This window comes from Coturnix japonica, chromosome 3, assembly GCF_001577835.2.
Source record: "Coturnix japonica isolate 7356 chromosome 3, Coturnix japonica 2.1, whole genome shotgun sequence".
Classification (NCBI taxonomy): Eukaryota; Metazoa; Chordata; class Aves; order Galliformes; family Phasianidae; genus Coturnix; species Coturnix japonica.
The window spans coordinates 68948313-68969116 of NC_029518.1; the positions used below are offsets into that span (position 1 = coordinate 68948313).

A 20804-nucleotide genomic window follows, 5' to 3' on the forward strand; every position below is an offset into this window, starting at 1 on the left:
TCGGCTCAGGCCTCGCGCAGCCAAGAGCCGCTCAGCCCGTCCCCGCTCGCGGGGCGGCTCTGGGGGCGGTGCCTGTCCGGCCGGTGCCTCCCTCCGCCACGTCAGGGGAGTTTCCCGAGGCGGGCCGGGCCGTGCCGTGCCTTCTTCCTGCTCGTTTTCCCCCGGCCCCCGCTACCGGAGACGCTGTGGAGGAAGAGCGTGCCGGCTGTCATGGAGGCCCGCTACAATCTCAAGAGCCCGGGTAGGACGCGGCAGGCCGCCTTCGGGCCGCGGGCTCGGCGGGCGGGCTCGGGGCCGGGCCGGACTGGGGAGGCCGAGAGCTCGCTCGACAAAGGGCAGAGCTGCGGCCCGGCCTCGGCTCCACAGGGGGACGAAGGCCGCCGTGGGAGGGAGGAGAGCGGGCGGGTTGGGGCCGTGCTGCTGATGCCGGCTGTGCAGGGCTGGTCGGCCCGCGGTGCTTGGAGGCGTTGGATGCCTCCTGGAGTGGAGCACGAGTATCTCGGGGCGCTGCCGTGTGTGTGTGTCCACGCCTTTTTATGCTTGTCGTGGTTAGTACGTTGGAACTGCTGCCTGCTGCTGTGCGAACGTGGCTGTGCCCGTGCTACCAGCTGTTCGTTGGCTCCTCGGGCCTGCGCGAGGGGAGGGTCAGGCACTGACGTTGGCCGAGCCTGTGCATTGAAGCTTTTTCCTAAGCTGTTGTAGTGTTTTTATGTGCTGCACCTACATGTGTGTGTATACGTGTGTTTGAGGGGTTCTGCAATACAATTCATGTGTTGACAGCACTAGGCAGTATTTTGAGTCCTTAAGCGAGGAGTGTGCTCAGGTGAGTCACGATACAACACAGTAGGAAGGAGTCTGGGGCTGATAATAGCAGGACAAGGGGAAGTGGATTTAAGTTGAAAGAGGGAAGATTTAGGTTGGATGTTAGGGGGAAGTTCTTCACTAGGAAAGTGGTTAGGTCCTGGAACAGGCTGCCCAGGAAGGTTGCGGATGCCCCGTCCTTGGAGGTGTTCAAGGCCAGGTTGGACGGGGCCCTGGGCAACCTGATCTAGTAAAGGTGTATGTTTGGTGGCCCTGCCAGGCAGGTGGGTTGGAACTACATGATCCTTGAGGTCCCTTCCAACTCGGGTCATTCTGTGATTCTATGTCCTGAGAAACAGCACAGAAAGGGCAGAGGGGGCTCCTTTTCCAGCAAGGGCCCCGAGGCCAGGTGGGCTCCCTCCTGCAGGGCCACACTGGGGCAGTGACCTGTCCGTGGCTGTGTGCCTCTGTGGCTTCTTAAGCAGAGCTTTGGGGATTGTGAGGGCTGGGAGCCTTTCTGTGTCAGTTGCCCTGCCCTGTTGCCCCAGCCCACCTTTGGGCAGCAGGTGTTATCAGCTTCCTGTTGCTGTTGATGAATACTGTTCTATTGCCAGCATGGGAGGTGGGGAGAAACTTAGCATCGAGATGACTTGTGCTTTGCAAATGCAAATGACAGGCTTGTTCACAAAGCATGCCTCGTGTTTATTGCTAAATTATGTTTTCTTTTCTCTCATTGCTCCTCACGCCCAACTTACATAACTGAATAATGAGAAGCACAAAGCAAATGATGTGCTTATTCTATTATAAAATACCAGGAAGGCAGATTTTGGGGGGGGTTGCTTTTTAAGTCTCTGATATGCCGCACATGTGAGCTTCAAGGGCAGGCAAATACACTCACCAGTTCAGGTTTGCCACGTCACTGAAAGCAGTGGTGGTGATGTACCTTGGGATCGTGGCAAATATTTGTGGTTTCATTTAGAAGCATTTGTCCGCTCTGTTGTTACCAGCTTCTCTTATTTTCAAGTGAAAATTCTCTTTACTTACTTGATTTTTTGCCACCTGTGCTGTTGTATTGCAAAACGAACCTCTTTCAGGAAAAATAAATGACTCATACAGTGGGTCGGTGTTGCTTCCCCAGATCAAGCGTGGTCTATAGCATATGGCTGGTGAAAGTCTGGGAAAGTCTGGTAAAGATTTGCTTTTTCAGAAGCCACACTAAATCTTCCTATGAAATTATGAGCAGAAGATATTAAATACCAAAAAGAAATTTCAAGTAAATACTGTTTCTTCAACTATCTTGGTCAACCCCGGGTGATGCTACAGACTTGGGGCAGAGTGACTGGGGAAGACTTTGTAGAGGAAAACAGATCTGGGTGTATTGGTTGATGCTTGGCTGAACACGAGCCAGCAGTGTGCCCAGGTGGCCAAGAAGTCCAATGGCATCCTGGCTTGCATCAGAAATAGTGTTGCCAGCAGGAGCAGGGAAGTGATCATCCCTCTGTACTCAGCTCTGGTGAGGCTGCACCTCGAGTACTGCGTTCAGTTTTTGTCTCTTCCCTGCTAAGAAAGACACCGAGGCCTGAAGAGTGTTTGGAGGAGGGCAGCAAAGCTGTGAGGGCTCTGAAGCACACATGGGGAGTGGCTGAGGGAACTGGGATTGTTTCCTCTGGAGGAGGCTCAGGGGGGGACTTTATCACTCTCTAGAACTACCCAAAGGAACATGGGTGTCAGCCTGTTCTCTTGTGTGCCTGGTGATGGAACAAAAGGGAATGGCCTCAAGTTGCACCAGGGGAAATTCAGGTTGAATATTAGGAAAAATTTACTCTCTGAGAGGGTGATCAGTCACTGCCCAGGGAGGTGGTAGAGTCACCATCCCTGGGGGTGTTTAAGAAGCATTTAGATGTGTGCTCTGGGACATGGTTTAGTGGGAGATGTTGGTGATAGGTGGAAGGTTAGACTGGGTGATCTTAGAGGTTGAAAAAATTTCCCACTCTGTGCTTCAGGCTTCTTTGTATTGCCTCAATAAGGCAAAGCCTCTTCAGCTTTTGCTTCATATTTTTATTTCCGTTCTTGGCACTTTTAAAAGGACAAGCTGCTTTCTGTCTTGAAACTTCAAAATGGATTAGGCGGTGTATATCAGCCTGCTACCATATGGCTGATAAACCATTCCTGTTAGGAGTAAAGCTCAGTGCACTGAAGTGCAGACCTCATCCTCTTTGTGCTTTGAGAACATCTCTATTTCTGACATTTATGACAGCTACTTGCAATAAGCGCTTTACCATTTTTATCTTTATTTTTACTTTTCATCCCTAAGTACTGTGACCCTCAGCCTGGATGTCAAACCTTGCAGCTGCTCTCCTGCAGTGACAGGATTCCTTGGCCTTCTACTTCATATGGGACATTACCGGTCTTAGGAGCAGGTATCAGCACAGATACATACACAAAACTGCAAACAGCTGCTTAGTGGCTCGCATCGAACCTGCAAACAACAATGGAGGTGGTGGAGTCTCCTTCTCTGGAGATATTCAAGACCCACCTGGATGCCTACCTGTGTGACGTGGTGTAGGGAGCCTGCTTTGGCAGGGGGGTTGGACTCGATGATCTTTAGAGGTCCCTTCCAACCCCTACAATTCTGTGATTTTGTGAGGTTAATTTGGAGTGAGTTGTTTCCTTTTAGCAGGGCTTCTTGTGTAGAAATGCATTGCTGTGGGATTGAGGGGCTGCAGAAGCAATGGAGTGAGGCTTGGAGCTCATGTCCTGCATTTGCATGCTGTTGTTGGTGCCCCTGGATCTTGTTGCTTGGGGAGCGTAATGTGCCTAGGTGATGATCCTCTTAGCTGTCATCTTTAATTCATTTACTGCAGGGTGAAGAAACGCTTTCCTACAAACTATACTTTTCTCTCCGCTCTATTTCTGTGCAAGTAAGGAAGCATTTCATGCCACCAAGCATGGGTTAGTTCTTTGTTACTAAGAAACTGTCAATAGAAAGTATAGGAGATATGTTGAATGGAGGCAGGCTAAAGATGTTGTTTGGTCTCAGCGTATTCAACAAGCACCTTACACTTGCTAAGCTTTATCCTACTTTGCATTGGCTGAACAGTAGTTTGGAAATGTAGCTCCCTGTTCTGAGTGAAATGGAGAGTGAAGGTGTGTTGCTCCCAAGGGTGAGAAGAAAGAGAGTAGGCTCAATAAAAGCATTCCTAATAAACAAGTCTCCAGAGAGTATAACATGCCTTGAAAAAAATCTCTGTGTAACAGAGCTGCATAACTCAACTTGAAATATTAGGGGATCTCCAGCTTTATGCCAGTTCTTTAATTTGTAAATATATGTTTTTGATTTTCCTTGAACAGGAGAACTGAAAATGGGTGGAATGAAGTGGTTGCTCTTCTGAGGCAGCTGCTGTCACACACGAGCCTGGTCACTTCAATAAAGATTTGTTTCACTGATGATCCTGTGGTCACGTTTCTGAGTGCGAGATGATTTCCTTTTGCTTGAGGACATAGCAAGAGCTGAGCCTTGCTGATTCAAGGCTGCACTGACATGGGCTTTACACCATAAGCCGAGGCTGCCTCACTGCTCCCCTTGCCCTGGAGCTCTGCACTGCTACTTTGTGTGGATGTTAGGACAGGTCTTTAGGAAGCTTGAAGTGATGCATGAAGCTTTTGTTTTCTGAGTGTTAGAGAGTCTAGGCTTCCAGTGTTCAAAAGTGTCTCCTTCCTTATGCTGAAATAACACTCTGTAACACTCTAATCTTGGTCAACTCGTTGGATTGCACCTCATCGTGTTCATTGGTAATGCAAAAATGAACTGAAATCCCTCCTTGTTGAAATGCCATATTTCACATTAAGATTCTCTTAAACCAAGTTTGGATGAGTGTCGTGTACTTGTTGCTAGCAGACTGCAGAAATCACTTTCATTTTTTCCATGGCAGTTTCCTGTAGCCAAAGGAGGGACTGTGTTTATTCATTCTGTAGCTGTGCTTAATGAAGTCAAGGCTTTTGAGAAACACTAAATCCTATGCAGTCAGGATGAACCCTGTCAGTCAAGCCTGATCTCTACTACCTGTAAGCTGTACCTGTCGTATGTGGAAGTACATACGCTGCTTTTTCTGTTTAATATTGGAAACTTGTTACAAGTGATTTATCTCTGATGTAGCAAAGCAGGCTTATCCTGGTAGGACAGGCCCAAACTGCTGCAGTGCGTGCTCAGAGCCTTCCTTATAGGCTGGTTACAAACTAACTGTGTTTGTTCAAACAAAGCCGGCCTTGGTAGGCTCTGTTACATTAATTCTTCAGATTTTTCACAGTTTTACTCTGTGGGATTAGTTCCAGTGTGGGGTGGGTGACCTCTGGTGCACTGTGGGGAGCTGCCAGTGCTTCCTAATGCAGCAGTGAGTTCCTATGGGGTATAGATGTATGTTTGCTTTTTGGACTGAATTAAATGAAATTCTCCAATTTCGTCCTGTTAATGGTTATCAGGAACTGTAATGAAGGCAAAGAACTTTTCACTGTAAACTGAAATTAAAGTAGCAGGGAGGTTAGAGTAGCGTTGTGGAAATAAGGAACGTCATGGAGCTGGGTGGTATAAATCCAGGAATTATGTTTCGCTCACAGTGTTTTCAAAAGCTGTTGTGAGAGAGAACTTGGGCAGTGTTTTTCATTCTGTGCACTTGGATATAATTACATGAGTGGGAGAGGCATCCGTGGTTTGAACTGGCTGTGGCTGATGGAGTAGGGCATCCTGTTGCCATTATGTCTTCTTAAAGGGTAACTGGTATTTTTAGGTTTGGTGTTCCTTTTGCACATGAAGTGACATCCTTCATTTTCCACACGAATGTGAGGAAGAACTTCTTTACAGTGACGGTGACGGAGCACTGGAACAGGCTGCTCAGGGAGATGGTGCAGTCTCCTTCTCTGGAGATATTCAAGACCCACCTGTGTGACGTGGTGTAGGGAGCCTGCTTTGGCAGGGGCGTCGGACTCAATGATCTCTGGAGGTCCCTTCCAACCCCTACAATTCTGTGATTCTGTGATTTTCTTGTCTGTGATTCTTGTGTTCAGTCTGCTTTTTGGATTGGCTGGGCCTATTGGGAGTTATTGAGTGATGCTCGTGAGAGCGTCTGGCTGGGCAAAACAAAAGTTACTGAAGGGGAAGGAAGAAGGTGATATAGCAGATAGAGATGGCGCTGGTTGTCCTGAAACAGAAGGATGGAGAGAGTAACAGAATGCTGTGCTGAACTTAGAATAGAAGAGTACCATTGTGTTTGTGTTTGTTATTAAGTTTAGATTACAGAGAACTGAGACAGTTTTTTGACTGGGTGAATGTATTTTCTAATCTGGTATAAACACAGATCTCCTTTTGCTTCTGGTGTGCTGGTTTCTCTCAGGTCTCACTGTGATCTCCTTTGGATTGATTAAGGAACTAGTCACGTAATAATCATGAGGTGTCAGGTTAAAGATTTCCAGCAGTTGTTTAAAGATGAATTATGTACCTCTTCTGGTAAAATACTAGGATTGGTAGTATCTTATACCTTGTATTTAAAGACCAAAACTTGGTTAATGACAATTGTTTTTCCTCTTAGTCTTTGGTGAAGTTAGTAATACAACACTGCTTTAGTCCTGCTGCTAAGGCTTTCTTTTGTGACCATGCAACGTTTTTCATAACTGTGTGCTTGAATGAGTAATTTAAAAGATGTGTTCAGTGTGAGTAATTTATTTTGTATCTTGGGTTATTAACTTAGTGAAGAAGCTGTGATGTGTTAAAAGTACTAGTTAGCTGAAAGGAGCTCTTTCCGAAGTGTTTACACATGTTTGTGTGCAGTAGGTGTTATTATTTTCCTTATTTTCATGTTTCATGCTCTCTTTCTTTCAGCTGTCAAACGTTTGATGAAAGAGGCTGCAGAACTGAAGGATCCTACAGATCATTATCACGCACAACCTTTGGAGGTTTGTTTCCCCACGTGCTTGCTGCAGGGGCATGTAATGAGGCTCTAAGTCCTCTATGTATATTTAGACATGCATATTTAAATAGCAGCAAACTATTCTAAAGTGAATTCAGTTCTTCAGAGGTTTTGGAAATCAAGAGCAGAATTCCATATTTCATAGTACTGTAGACTGAAATTGTTAGTGAAAGTACACAACAATAGTGCTTTCACATGCCATGTAAGTGATTCTGTCACATGGATACAATATGTTTATTCCCCTCTCTCTTCCCTGGGACTATTATGTTTAATTAAGCTTTTTTACTGTTATCAGACCCACTATTTTCATCCTAGATGCTGAATGTGGCATCATGGGAAGGTTTTGGATTGAAAGGACAGTGAAATTCTGGTGCTTAGAAGCATAAAAAGAAACATGTTCTGATTTTTCTGGAATAATCACAGTCAAGTTAATGTTATGCTCAGTTTAGGGAATTAACTGCTTACAGAAGAGTGTAGCATATTAAACATGCTTGTAGCTGTTAGCATGTTTCTGTTTTGCTACTGACCAGCCTTGGTCTCTACCTCATTTTCTTCTTTCTGAGGTGAAATGTAAGGTTTAGTTCGTGCTATTGTAATTGAAATGAGAACCTTATTTTGCAGTTTGAACGGTGACTCATAGGGAAGAGAACAGTGAGAAGAAGTGCTGGAAATGTTGACAGTTCCCTCCCTTAGGAAATGTTGTAGCTAGATGAGCAGTCACACGCATGTGATACCTGTGTTCAGCATTAGTTAGGAGATCTTGTTCACCAAAGGCAAGCTTCACTGGGCTGCAGTGTTAAAACTAGGTGTTGTCTTGTTTTTGTCCAAGGAGTCATGAGCATTAGGAGATCTGAAGCACAAAGCCAAACTCAGAGCCCTCAAAAATAATGCTTAAGGAAGAGCTGTTTCCTTGTCCAATGAAAATGTTCTGAAGTTCAAAATCTATATATTGCAGTAGGGTGTGGTAGTGGTGAGTCTTTGTGGAAAAACAAATGAGGAAGGGAATTCTAAGGAACTTGCATCAAATCCCTTTGTTGCCCTGGCACAGAAGAGACATTGACGTAGAAGGCTGTAATTAATGTTCTTACTTGGAGTGAGCCTCTCAGTTCTGTATAAACCAGTATTCACTGGGGTAAAGACTGAGTTTTCCCGTATTTGACTCCATGTATTCCATCTGACAGGAAATGAATAGGCACAGCTAGAGTGAAGTCCATTAGAATTTTCCAACTAAGTCATTTGGTAAGAAAATTACCAGGAAGCTACTTCATCTTTCCTTTTCAGTGAAATCTTAGCATACTGTTGGTTATCTTCATTTCTGATTTATTTATTTTTTTCCTTATTTTAAAACTTGCCATTCATTTTTTCCTTGGAACAAAGGCTAAAGAAATGATAATTAGATGTCAACTTCCTTGACACTTATTTCTTTTTCCCTTGCTGTGGTCATTTTAGGACAATCTTTTTGAATGGCACTTTACTGTTAGAGGTCCTCCAGATTCAGATTTTGATGGAGGAATTTATCACGGACGGATAGTACTTCCACCTGAATATCCCATGAAACCACCAAGCATTATTTTGCTGACGGTAAGTATATGAAAGATTCCTAGCACCTAAGGTAACATTATTTTTATAAGACAGGGGTCATAGTACAATTAATGCTGCCAGTTTAGTGACAGAAGTCTTTGAAAGTGACTTTGGTATAATGTAGTTAGATGAAGTTTTGGATCTACAAGTGGGAGACTTCCCCAAAACTAATACTGATTGCTTATATGGATGTCTAACCTTCCTGTTGTCTCTGTGGATCACAGAATAATAGAGTAATTATGGTTGGAAATGACCACTAACATCACCTTGTCCAGTTGTCAGCCTACCACTGCTGTGCGCAAGGCTAGGCTGGATGGGACTTTGAGCAACCTCGCCTAGTGGAAGATGTCCCTGCCTATAGCATTGGAACTACATGAACTTACATAATCTACGTGGTCTCTGTTAATGCGTGAAAAACAGATCTATGGTATGGGTGAAGGCCTGTATTTCTGTGTAATTTCATAGAGCTATAGACTTTCAGAGTCTCCACACATGTGTGGATTACGGGAGCAACAGAGAAGCCATTATGTCACACTGGGACATATGAGGTATCAGGTAGGGGTCTCTTTGTGCATGAACTAAGGTAGTTGGCAGACTTCTTTGATTCAGAAAGCTGAATGCTGTATTTGCAAGGTTGGTAGTAATACAGTTATCAAGTATTGTTTGCATATGGATTTATGATATTTTTGATAACTTGTTTTCTTTGCACAAATTAACTTCACGTTTTATTATATCCTCCTTTCTTTAAAGGCTAATGGCAGGTTTGAAGTGGGGAAGAAAATTTGCTTAAGCATCTCAGGGCATCATCCTGAAACATGGCAGCCTTCATGGAGTAGTAAGTAACAAATTATTTGGAAATCATCTTTACACTGAAAAATCTCACAAAGAATGCTACAGTAATACTTCACTAATACTTCTCTCGATGCTTGGACTAATTCTTAGTATGTGTGCTGAAACTCCTCTTATGTGCTTCCCTGAATTCGAGGAAACTCTGGAATTGCTGTACCTCTGGTCTTCACTGAGGATTGAGCAGAAAAAACCCTCTTCTGTGGTTTTGAGTTCATTAATGTATTTATTCACATTGGTTTGTTTGACAGAATGTGACTGAACTACAAGGCAGTGCTGCTACTGACAGGATTTTAGTTATTTATTATAATATTAGGAGAATAAATGGAAACGGCACTGAAAAATATTGTCAGAACTGCAAATATTAAGCAGAACAGAAAGGTTGCCTTCCTAGCTCTGAGTAAGGATATGAGATGCAATTTCTGCTGCTTGTGTTCTACCCCATGCAAACACACCCGTGTTCTTAACTGCAATGAATAGAGCTCGTAGTGGAAGGGGAGGCAGATTTTTGAGGGAGCAAAAGGATGGGAGAGCTGTAGAAATGTGAAGTTGTGAAAGAGGGACACAGGAAGTTTTGGAAACTGTTCAATAAACAGAAGCTGAAAAGGTTGAGAAACTGAGGAGTGTTGGTAAGCTGTTAATGCTTGTGCATCCAAATAAAAATTTCTTGGACTCGTTAAGATATTCTTAACTTTTAAAAACCATTCTTACATTAAAATATTTTAAATTCCATTACTTCACTTTTTTTCCCCTTGGTCTAATCACTAAAAGCAGCCTGAGTGTCAATTGAGAGGAGAGTAGTCAGCTTTTATGCTAATGCTTTACCTCTGAGCGCTCCAGAGGAAAGTCATGGTCTAAGCTGAGAATAACCGAATGTTTTCTATGCTTTTTTTTAAAGAAGTTTTATTATCTGAAGAGTTTCAGAGTTGGCACAATTGATCCAAGGTGATGTTTCTGTGTGTGTGTGTGTGTGTGTGTGTATGTGTATGTATAACTTCTATCTTCCTGAGTACAGGGTATTAATTATTTCTTTGGATATTGAGTAGTTTAAATAATGTTGATAAGATCTTAGGAATTCAACTACTGTAAAATCTTTTACTTTTTTTAAAGAGCACAAAATAGTCTTTGGAATAGGAATACATACGTGTTCTGTATTTGAATACATACGTGAATACATACACATTCTGTATTTATTTTGTGGTGCTTGGTTCATATGATATTTATTTACCAAATCTTCTGGCAAACTGCTTTGAATTTTTAAATCTCACAAACATATGTAAAGCAAAATTAAAGGATAAGTATTACAAAAAAAGAGATGTTCTGAGTGATCTGAGTTATCTGTATTTAAGTTAGCTCCTTACCCAACGTGACAACATAAAGGGAGCAAACTGCAATATACTTCATCACAGAATCACACAGAATCACAGAATTGTAGGGGTTGGAAGGGACCTCTAGAGATCATCGAGTCCAACCCCCCTTCCAAAGCAGGCTCCCTACACCACGTCGCACGGTAAAAAATAAAGGGAAGCACAGGTAAAAGAAAGTTGCTGAGCTTCTATGCACCAAATTGCAGAATGTGTGTCTGATAAGCAGTATACCCAGAAAGAAGGATGCCTTATGAATCTGCATCTTTCTTCCTTCTCATTTATCCATCCATTTTTATTTGGAGCATAATAGTAAAGTTTGGAACTCTGTGCTGATGTGGTATTTTTGTGACAGCTTAGCTTTCCTTCTCTGTGTTGACTGATGGTAAAATAAGACCTTGACTTATAATGGGAAGTTCAAAAAATGGAAAGTCGTGTTCTTTATAAAGAAACAAACAGTGCTGCTTGTATGAAATTCGAACTGCTCGTTTGGACAAAACAAGTTTTATGGGCAGTACTGCTACTCTTCTCACTCATTGCAGAGTAAGATAAAGTAGCTGTTATTTCTGCAACTTTTTATCTGTTTTCCTATTTTAGTAAGAACAGCTTTACTAGCAATTATTGGATTTATGCCAACCAAAGGTGAAGGAGCAATAGGATCTCTGGATTATACGCCAGAAGAAAGAAGAGCTCTTGCCAAGAAGTACGTATTAACTTTGTTACTGTGAAAAATACACATATGCTGTCTTTTTTGAGTAAGGCATTGAGCAGTAAATAGTGCAAGTCAGAATACTGTTCTCTCGCACTTGTTTTACATTTAAATGACAAAACAAACAAACAGAACCAAAGCAGTGGAATATTTTGTGCCTTACATCTTTTTATTTTCCTGAATATTGTGCAAGTTGAGGACTTATGGGTGAACAAATTACTTGGGGAGGGCTGTGTTCCTGCCAGCATTGTGTGGTCAGATTAGAAGTTCCTCTGTAATTTGTTTGGTGGGGATGTGAGTAACATTGTTATACAGTGGTAATCGTACTGCTTAAGGAAATTTAATGTGATAGAGTAAGCATGAGTGATAGAGAAAACAAACAACAAGGCCTCTTTTTGCTCAGGAACATAATAAAACAGCAACAACAAAATCTGAAGTAATGGCTTCTGAATAATTTTAGTAAATTAACTTAAAATTATATTTGGGATTTTAATGGAACTGTTAGCTTGGTAGGCATGACTTTTAGTACTGTCTTCCTTTTAACATCCTTGTAGAGAAAAATTGTGGCACATAGCATAGGTAAGTGCATAATGAGTTGGACTGAGAACTGGCTGAGTAGCCCGGCTCAAATGTCTGGTCAGGGGTATTGAGTCCAGCTGGAAGCCAGTCATTCACTGCTGGTGTACACCAAGGGTTGATGGTGGGACCAGAGGTATTCAACATCATTAATGACCTGTATGGTGGGACACAGCGTGCCCTTGGCAAGTTTGCAGGTTATTAAGAACTGGGAAGAGCCTCTGAAATACCAAAGGGTTGTGCTGCCATCCAGAGGGACCTGGACAGGCTGATGAAATGGGCTGAGAGAAATCTAAAAGTAGATCATTTCTAAATGATAAAGATAATATGTATTTGTAATATAGATGATATTAAACATTTTTCAAGGTAATGCAGTTTATGGGGGTGAGGGGATGGGAAAGATGCTTTTAAAGCTATTGGTCTTGAAAATACATCTTTATATGGACTGCTTTGCAAGTACTTTGCTTACCAAGCATACAAGAACGTTATGAGAATGTGTCATTCTGTGCTCTGTCATTTTGTGGCCAGGTCACAAGACTTCTGTTGTGAAATGTGTGGCACATCTATGAAGACAGCCCTCTTACCACTAACGTCAGGAAGTGGGTCAAGCCAGGCAGACAAGGAAGCTAAAGAACTTGCCAGACAAATTAGCTTCAAGGTGGAGTAACTGTTTAAACTTTTTTTTTTGTGGTCTGCTGTACAGAATCTGGGTGCGGGTGGAGTGGGGGGGAAGTAAATTGCAGGAAAAAAAGTATTTCATAAACCTTCATAAATTACTACATGGAAACTTTTTAGTCTTCTAGGACAGACTGAAGGAGAAAAATGGGAATGGATCATCTCTGGAAATGTGACGGTTAATAAACTGTGCATCTCAAGTACTAATTAATTAGCAATAATTTCAGTTATAGGTACTCTGGTAAAAACTGCGTATGTTGCTTTTAGTTCTTTGTTTTCACTAATAATGTGATTAAATTCTCCAGACTTTGTCAGAAACGTGTTAGGGAAATTTGGACAAAGCTAACCTACATTGTTTTTCTCTTTGTGATTTTTATTTATTTATTTGTCTTTTGGTTTATGGAAGGAATAAAACATGTTGTTACTGAAAAATGGTTGCAGATGCTTTTGAACTACTCTGCAGCTGAAGATACTGAAATTTAAACTCTGGTATGAAAGTTGCTTTTGCCCCAAAATGTGTTTTCTAGCTTATGTTTTGGTGAAAGTAAGGCTTGTTGAGCAAAATCTGTGCCTTAGGAAATTGCATGTCTTGCATGTACAGTATTTTTTCTTCATTGGGTTTTGCACTAAACTCTGAATCCTTCCTCTGAGGAAGGGCGCTGTACATGAATGCAGGGATCAACAGTGGAATATAACGTGACAATGTGGCAGCGGTATCGAATGCATCCTCACTCAAGGAAGGAGTGCTAGTATGACCTAATATCACCCATTTTTATTCTTTACGCTGTCCTAAAGACTGTGGGGTATTTTTGTGTGCTGTGAGAGTGAAGATTACCTCCTACTGAGCATCGCTGCCAGTTTTGAAAGACAGGTGCATTCCTTTGTTATCTCACACCTACACGTGTTAATATAGGAGTCTACATGTACTGCTTATGATTAACAACTCATCCAAATATTTCCGAGGATGAAGAAGTACAGACATAGAATTTTAAAGCTGAGCTACCCAGAAAAGCAATTTAGATTCACTGCTCATCTTCTTTACAGTGTATAAGCTTTAAAAAGTGTGAGTTCTGTTTTTTTTTAAAGCACTGCTAGTCTTTATTGCAGAAACATCTCGGTACAGTTTCTTTTCTCATACTTGTTTTTTCCATTTTTTGAAATGAAAGATTTGAGGGTGTCAGTCTTTAAAAACCATTGATGTGTTCTATATGTCCATATATTTAACTCAATTTCTGAAGGGAAAAAGCACTAAAGGAATAAGTAGATGTGATTCATGTTTTAACGTTCTCTTTACAGTCTTTCAGTCTGTTTTGTTCTAATGCAAGGTAAATTGGCCCTCTTTTGTGGGCATTCTTCAACTTCCTTTCTCAGATTTTTAAGTTTCCTAAACCTCTGTTGTGCTTGGCTCTGTTATTATTCATGTCATGTTAGACTGAGACATACAACTTGTGTGGTTATAACAAAAGTACTAGCAGGGTAATAAAGAAGTTTTTAATAATTTGAGTATATTTCATGTCAGCTTACGGGATAGGATTTCTCATTGAATAGCCAATTGGATGTGTAATTTGGGTGAAACTCTCTGTTAGTAAAATAATATAAGCAATATCTACTTTATCTTCGTCCTTATAGAAGAGATTCCCTAACGTTTTCTAGATCCTAGGATTATAAGAAATTCTTTCATACCAGCCTTAAGCAAAATGATTATTTTTTTTAAAATACACGTTTGGTCTTGAGACAAAGAGTATGAAATTCAAGAGGAAAAGGTGTTCCCTTAATTTTCCTGCTTCTTTGAGCTTATGTGTTTGATAGGGATCTACAGTTTTTATCAGAATAACATTGACTTGCAAGTCTTAGGCATTTTAGATGCTATATTCCATAAATTCCATTTCACTTAAAAGATACATGACTAATAGTGTATGCACTTATTCTGTAAAACAATATGGTATATCCATGTGTTGCCATTATAAGGCATATAATTATAACAGTAAAATTAGTTTTCTGTCCACTTTCATTATTATGTTTAAATTTGTTCATCTTCCTGTGAGGTCTCTATTTTCCTGGGGCAAAGGTAAGTCTTGGAGAAAAAAGACTAAGCTGGAAAAAGATGTTAATTTAGTAAACTTTGGAGTGTATATATATATATATATATAATATATATATAGTGATTTTATATATATATATATATATATATAATCATAGAATCACCAAGGTTGGAAAAGACCTAAAAGATCATCCAGTCCAACCGTTCACCTATTACCAATAGCTCCCACTAAACCATGTCCCTCAACACAACATCCAGTCTTTCCTTGAACACCCCCAGGGTTGGTGACTCCACTACCTCCCTGGTCAGTCCATTCCATATATTTTTAATTACTGTGACTTTAGTATTCTAGCCTTAGTACTTTATTAAACTAAAGTAAATCACATGCGTGCTAAAGAAGTAGAAGAGCAGTGGTCACAGTTTTGAGGAAAGGAAGTACCCACTGAATGTGAAGAGGGGGAAAGAATTCACCACACAGACTGTCAAACACCACAGTACCATTCTTAGACAAACTGTAGCATCTCCAGCTTTGGAGGTGCTTAAAACTTGAACAGACGTGACCCTACTTTAAGGAGACAGTTGGATCCAGTGATATCTAGAGGTCCCTTCCAGCCTAAATTATTCCATGATTCTGTGTGATATGATTCTAATGTGGATCAGAAACAAAATTTGTGCTGTCCTAACTATCTCATATTAGAGTCCATAGTAGTCAGTGTAAAAAGAAGTCAATATTGTTGTTACATTATAAGCAATTTTAAATCTATAAATAATCTTCAGATCATTTCAGTGGCAATAGTATTTCAGGAAAATCAGAAAATGAAGTGTCAGAAAATGGGGAATTTAATTTCCCCACACAAAACAGCAGTGTGGAAGAAGATTGTTATTTTATGGTCTTCTTAGCTTGTTATCTACATGACTGGTTGGTTTCTAATGTTTGTATTTCATGCTACCTTTACTTGTATTTCCATTTGAAGTCAAGTAGCAGTCCTTAAATTTGGGACTGTAATCTCTGAAAGAAGTTGAGATCCTGATACAATATTGGGGAGATATGATGTTACACTCTACAGGGAGAGACTTGCTTACAAAGGGATTGGGGGAGAAAAAAAAAAAGATGATCTGGTCCTGACCTTTTAATTTTAAGGTTTTTAAAATTTGGATATGTTTATACTGCAAACTGTTTTAATTCAGGAGTATGGTGATATGTCCCTTTCTATCCCTAATGGGTTATTGCAAACATACTGTTTTAGCAGGAGGCTTATTAATGATCCTCTGTATGTTCCTACAGGTCTGTCAATATCTCAAATTTCCTAAAGTATAAAACGTTAATTCTGGAAAATTATGCTTAGTAGACATTTTATATGTGCATATATAGTACAGTATTATAAGGATATGTTCATCTACCTTAGTTCTTGCACTGAATCTTAATGAAAACTTAGTGCCTGATACAGGGTAGCACCCCACAGATGTACACTTTCTGTCTTTGAGGCAATCTTAGTACTCAGACCACTACAGCAAACTTAACATATAACTTGAGGCAAATTAGCCTTGCTGAGAAACAGGCTGTTAGTCATGTGACAGCACGGTCAGCTCTTAAGGATCATGAGAAAGGGAAGTTTTATAAAGCTGGTGTTATTTCTGTCACAATTATCTTTTGAAGAATTTTCTTTTTTGTTCTGGTCTCATGTTGTTTTATTAATGTTATGCCTATTATTATGCATAAACAAATAGAACTAAGAAAATCCAAAATAAAACTGGGATCTTGTCTCAACTGGTGTTTATTATCTGTAGTCTTATGAAATAAGGGTTAAATTTTCATAAACGTGTTGATGTGTTGAAATGCAGTTGGCATCGTTCTTGGAATGAATTTCCAAGGAAATTTAAATCTTCTTGGAACATTGATCTCATCTCTGAAGTGTGTGCATGTATTCCTTGCAGGCAGAAGTCAATTCGTCCAGGAAGTCAGAAGCAGAACCTTCGAACTCAGCAGGACTGAACCGCTCTGCTACTTTACCTGAGCCCCAGCAGGATGGTGCAACTCGAGCATTCCGGGATCCAGCAAGTGCAACGGTATGGTCCATGTCTGAGTTTTATTGGTTATTAAATACATGATGTTACACTTTCATTAAAGTATTATGCCCTAGGTACTATTTACCATCTGCAGAATTATAAAGTCATAGAATGGTTTGAGTTGGAAGGGACCTTTAAGATTGTGTAATTCCAACCCCCTGCTATAGGCTATGCCTCCCTCTAGACCAGGTTGCTCAAAGCCCCATCCACCCTGGCCTTGAATGCTCCCTGGGAGGGGTCACCTGGGAGGGGCCTTGCTGGGCAACCTGTTCCAGTGTCTCAGCACTCTCACAGTAAAGAATTTCTTCCTAATATCTAGTCTAAACCTACAGTCTTTCAATTTAAAACTAATTCCCCTTGTCCAGTTGTCACGACATGCCCTTGTACAAAGTCCCTCCCCAGCTTTTCTGTAGGCCCCCTTCAGGAAGGCTGCTATAAGGCTTTCCCCGGAGCTTTCTCTTCTTTAGGCTGAAGAGCCCCAGCTCCCTCAGCCTGTCCCCATAGCGGGGAGGAACTTCAGCCCTCTGATCATCTTTGTGGCCCTCCTCTAGACCTCATTCAACATCTTGATCTATCACAGATTTTATTTTTTTTTTCCAGTTGTGTTCTTAGTGAAAGGCAAAAAATGTTGTTGTGGTAATTTGTAGCTTTTAAAGTTGACTAACATATGCTTACATTCAAAGTAAACTATATGACATTTACGTCGTCATACTGCTAGGTATGGAACTTACATAATAGTTTCAGGAGTGACCGAAGCCTGGTAGTGGGCCAAGGCAGCTGCTGTTGTGACTCTGGCAAATGCAATCTAAAGTCACTGATAAATTGCAGACAAATCCCAGCTAAGCTGTGTTTTTTAGAGAGGACGGAGCTGCAGATTGGTTAAAAAAACTATAACACGTCAAAGAACGTCAGACCATCTGTTGCATCTTTGCAACGTATTTTCAAGCTATGTAGAAATATAAACATGCTAATAACATATGTTTTTTTCCACAAGGAGGATTTTTCTGAACTGTTCAGAATTTAATAAACCATTTTGTTTTATTCTTCTTAGTACAAATCCTGGCTTATATAGTAGAACTGGCTGAAATACCGAGGCACTAGTAGCATTTTTGAGGGGGAGTGGGGATGAGGAAGGTAACTTACTCTCATTTCTGAGAACTCATTCAGTTACGCTGTCTCAATTGTCATTTAGTAACTGAATTTACAGCAGAATAGTCCCATGTGGAACAAATGTTTTAAACATAAACACTTTTAAAATACATTTTTATTATACATCATAGGCAGTAAACAAAAAAAGTGAATTCACATGTTAAGGGATCAGAACATCAATGTCTAATGGGTATTATTTTGAAGAAATAGCCATATTTGTAAGCTGCTACTTCTGGAGCCATTTTCATAGAATCATAGAATGGTCTGGGTTGAAAAGGACCGCAATGATAATCTAGTTTCAACCCCCCTGCTTTGTGTAGGGTTGTGATTTTTCCATGCTAAAACTAATAGAAATCTTCTCCAGCCTGTGCTGGTACCTGTGCTCTTATTGTCGTGTGTGGGAGGCTGGAGAGCTGTGCAGAGACTGGTAGGGCACATGGCCCTTCTATCCCTCTGGTTGTTCTGGCTGGTTGTATGGACTGTTAGGGGAGCATGAATTTCAATCCATGTTAATAGCACTAAATGTAGGTGGACAGAGGTGTGGTGGATGTCCCACCTCGGTGCATACAGTTGATGAACAGAATGGATAAGAATAAGAAAGTGACAGGCTAAAAACTGGCTATAGCAATTTTTTCTATAAATTAAGAGGATATTAAAGCTCACTTGTTATTAAGCAGTGTACTGTGGTAGTGTCTTGTACTAAAATACTGGCTGGATGAAGGGTAGGAGTGATGAAATGGTGTAACTGAAGTCAAGTAATATTCAACTACTTGGAGAGCAGTTTCTGTGGGAAAAGCTGTGTACAGATACCCAAGATTCACAGAATATTTTCCTTTTGCTTCTGTGTGGTCTGTTATTCTTTCCTTTGAATTAGACTACTCCTTATTTCAACCCACAGTAACACTGTAAATTTGATCCTTTCAACCCTAGAAGCAGGATTGGGACGGTGGAATGTCAAATCCTATGGCTTCAGACCTACCAAGTGAGAGATGGATGAGTTTAGGATGATGCTCTCCTGAGCAGAACAGTAGCTCCCATAGCGCCTTTTTCACGGGACGTACTGGCAGCCAAACGTGTGACCAGCAGAGGGCAATAGTTGTATTTGTGCATAGGTACAGTACTGGGAACTTGCACAGGAATCAGATGGACATTTGGTTTCCAGGGATTTTTTTTTGTCTTTTGCTTTCCCAGTGATGTTTATGATGATGAGAGCTGAAGTTTGGACCCAGCTGACCATGAGAAGCAGTGCAGCAGCCTGTACTTCTTTTCTTGCTGGTCCTAACTTGTTTCCCCATCAGTACAGGTGACTTCAAGTCCTAAGACTTAACAGCCTGATTGATTAAGGATTTCTTGAACTGGAGGGAGGTGAGCAAATCATAGGCAGGGGTACTTGAAGTATCTCGATTTGAAACTAAGCTAGATCTCAAATATTATCTGGCAGACTTTCTTCAGGCACTTCATGTCCTTAGAACTGCTTGAAATCGATTTCTCAAGGTGGTGTAAGGACAAACTGGTTGTACCTAACAATGTAATAAGTACTGGTAATGTTTTTATCAGTATTAAGAAATATCTGAAGAGGTCATTTTGGTTCTAAAGACCGTCTTTGTTACCAGCTTTGCATACTGCCTTGCCTGATGGCTCTTCGTGTTTCTCTTTCAGTCGGAAGCTCAGCCCAGCAGCACAGCACCCGCTCAGGAGCGTGCTCCATCTGTGCCCACAAACACATCCCTGAGTCCCCGGCAGCGTCGTGCCCAGCAGCACAGCCAGAGATGGGCTCCGGCTTCAAATGACTTTAATCGGGTGCAGCAGCCCAGGGCCAACCCCAACCACACTGGATCCACTGTTCTGATCGTCCTTCTGACCTTTGCGCTAGCAGCTCTTATATTTCGGAGAATATGCTTGGCTAATGAGTATATATTTGAGTTATAAGGCTGTTTCTGTTGTATGAGCAGTGATTTGGATGCTCCACTGAACATTCTGTATTGCGTTTGACATGAGAACTGTTTACAAAGATTACTTTTGTATGTACGCTTACGTCCTTACGAATGTTAATGTAGCTGCAGATACATTACTTGTAAGAGAAGCCAAGCTGGACGTCTGACTGCAAGAAGCATTAACTCGGTGCCCAACAGGTTGTTGGAGAGAGTGCGGTGAAGTATTGAGACTAAAGGGATGTGTGAGGGAAGCGGTGCAGTAATTTATTAATTAGAAAAAGGCAATTTTAAAAGTGGCTGATTCACTTTTGTTTTTAATGAACATAAATGCGGTGAATGACCCCCTGTAACTCAGCGTAAGGTCGAGCGTTGGAGACTGAATTACAGAGCGAATCAGTACGATGCGTTGGGGCCCAGCGAGCTCTTAGTTTAGAGGGGTTACAGCTTTGTAACAGCTTTATTTACTGTGATGCGTTGCCGGAGAGTAGAGCACATACAGGTGGGTTGATATTCTGCTTTGTGTGTGTGAAAGGGGGAAATGAGTGGGACAGGGGCCAGAAAACTATTAGGGTTATTTTGCTTTTAATTTGTTTGGAGGTAAGATTGGATAATCTGCAAGGTTTGAATGTCCTCTTCTAATGCTCTCAACTGTATATCTTGCTCTTTTAAAATCTGAAGGTTAATGTAAGACACGTCTATTCTTGCAATAGTTATAAATATGTAATATAATTATTTACCCAGAGTTATTGTCTTTTAATTATACCAGAAGTATACATAGTGCATTAAGCCAAATGTTTCACTTGTGGTTTTATTTCCTCAAGAAAACTTAAACCTTATTGTACTTAAGCTCTCATACGTATATGAACGTGCTTAAGAGAACTATTTATTAAAACTTGGTAGTAACAGACTGTTTCAAGTCACTCATTGGTTACATCTTAAGTATTTCAGAGCCTTTTAATTGTTTTGTTTCGGTGGTTTGTAGCCTGAAATCAACATTGGACCCGGAGACTTTCTGTATTATTATTTTATTAAAAATAAATAACTAGTGAGATACTCATTGAATACTCATTGATACTCATTGAGCAGGGGGGTGGAAATCAG

General features: G+C 41.0%; 1 protein-coding gene across 2 annotated transcripts; it reads left to right on the plus strand.

The window, feature by feature from the left end:
• Positions 1–57: 57 nt before the first annotated feature.
• Positions 58–20760, plus strand: UBE2J1 (ubiquitin conjugating enzyme E2 J1). 2 transcript variants are annotated; one of them, XM_015858917.2, is made up of 8 exons: positions 58–241; positions 6674–6747; positions 8211–8342; positions 9093–9177; positions 11150–11255; positions 12366–12495; positions 16489–16620; positions 19429–20760. In XM_015858917.2, exons 1-8 carry the CDS (start codon positions 211–213, stop codon positions 19696–19698), a joined length of 960 nt encoding a protein of 319 aa, XP_015714403.1. In that variant the 5' UTR covers positions 58–210; the 3' UTR covers positions 19699–20760. The 2 variants fall into 2 exon arrangements, with proteins under 2 accessions (XP_015714403.1, XP_015714404.1); XM_015858918.2 differs by lacking the exon at positions 58–241 and adding an exon at positions 610–823.
• The last annotated feature ends 44 nt before the right edge of the window (positions 20761–20804 follow it).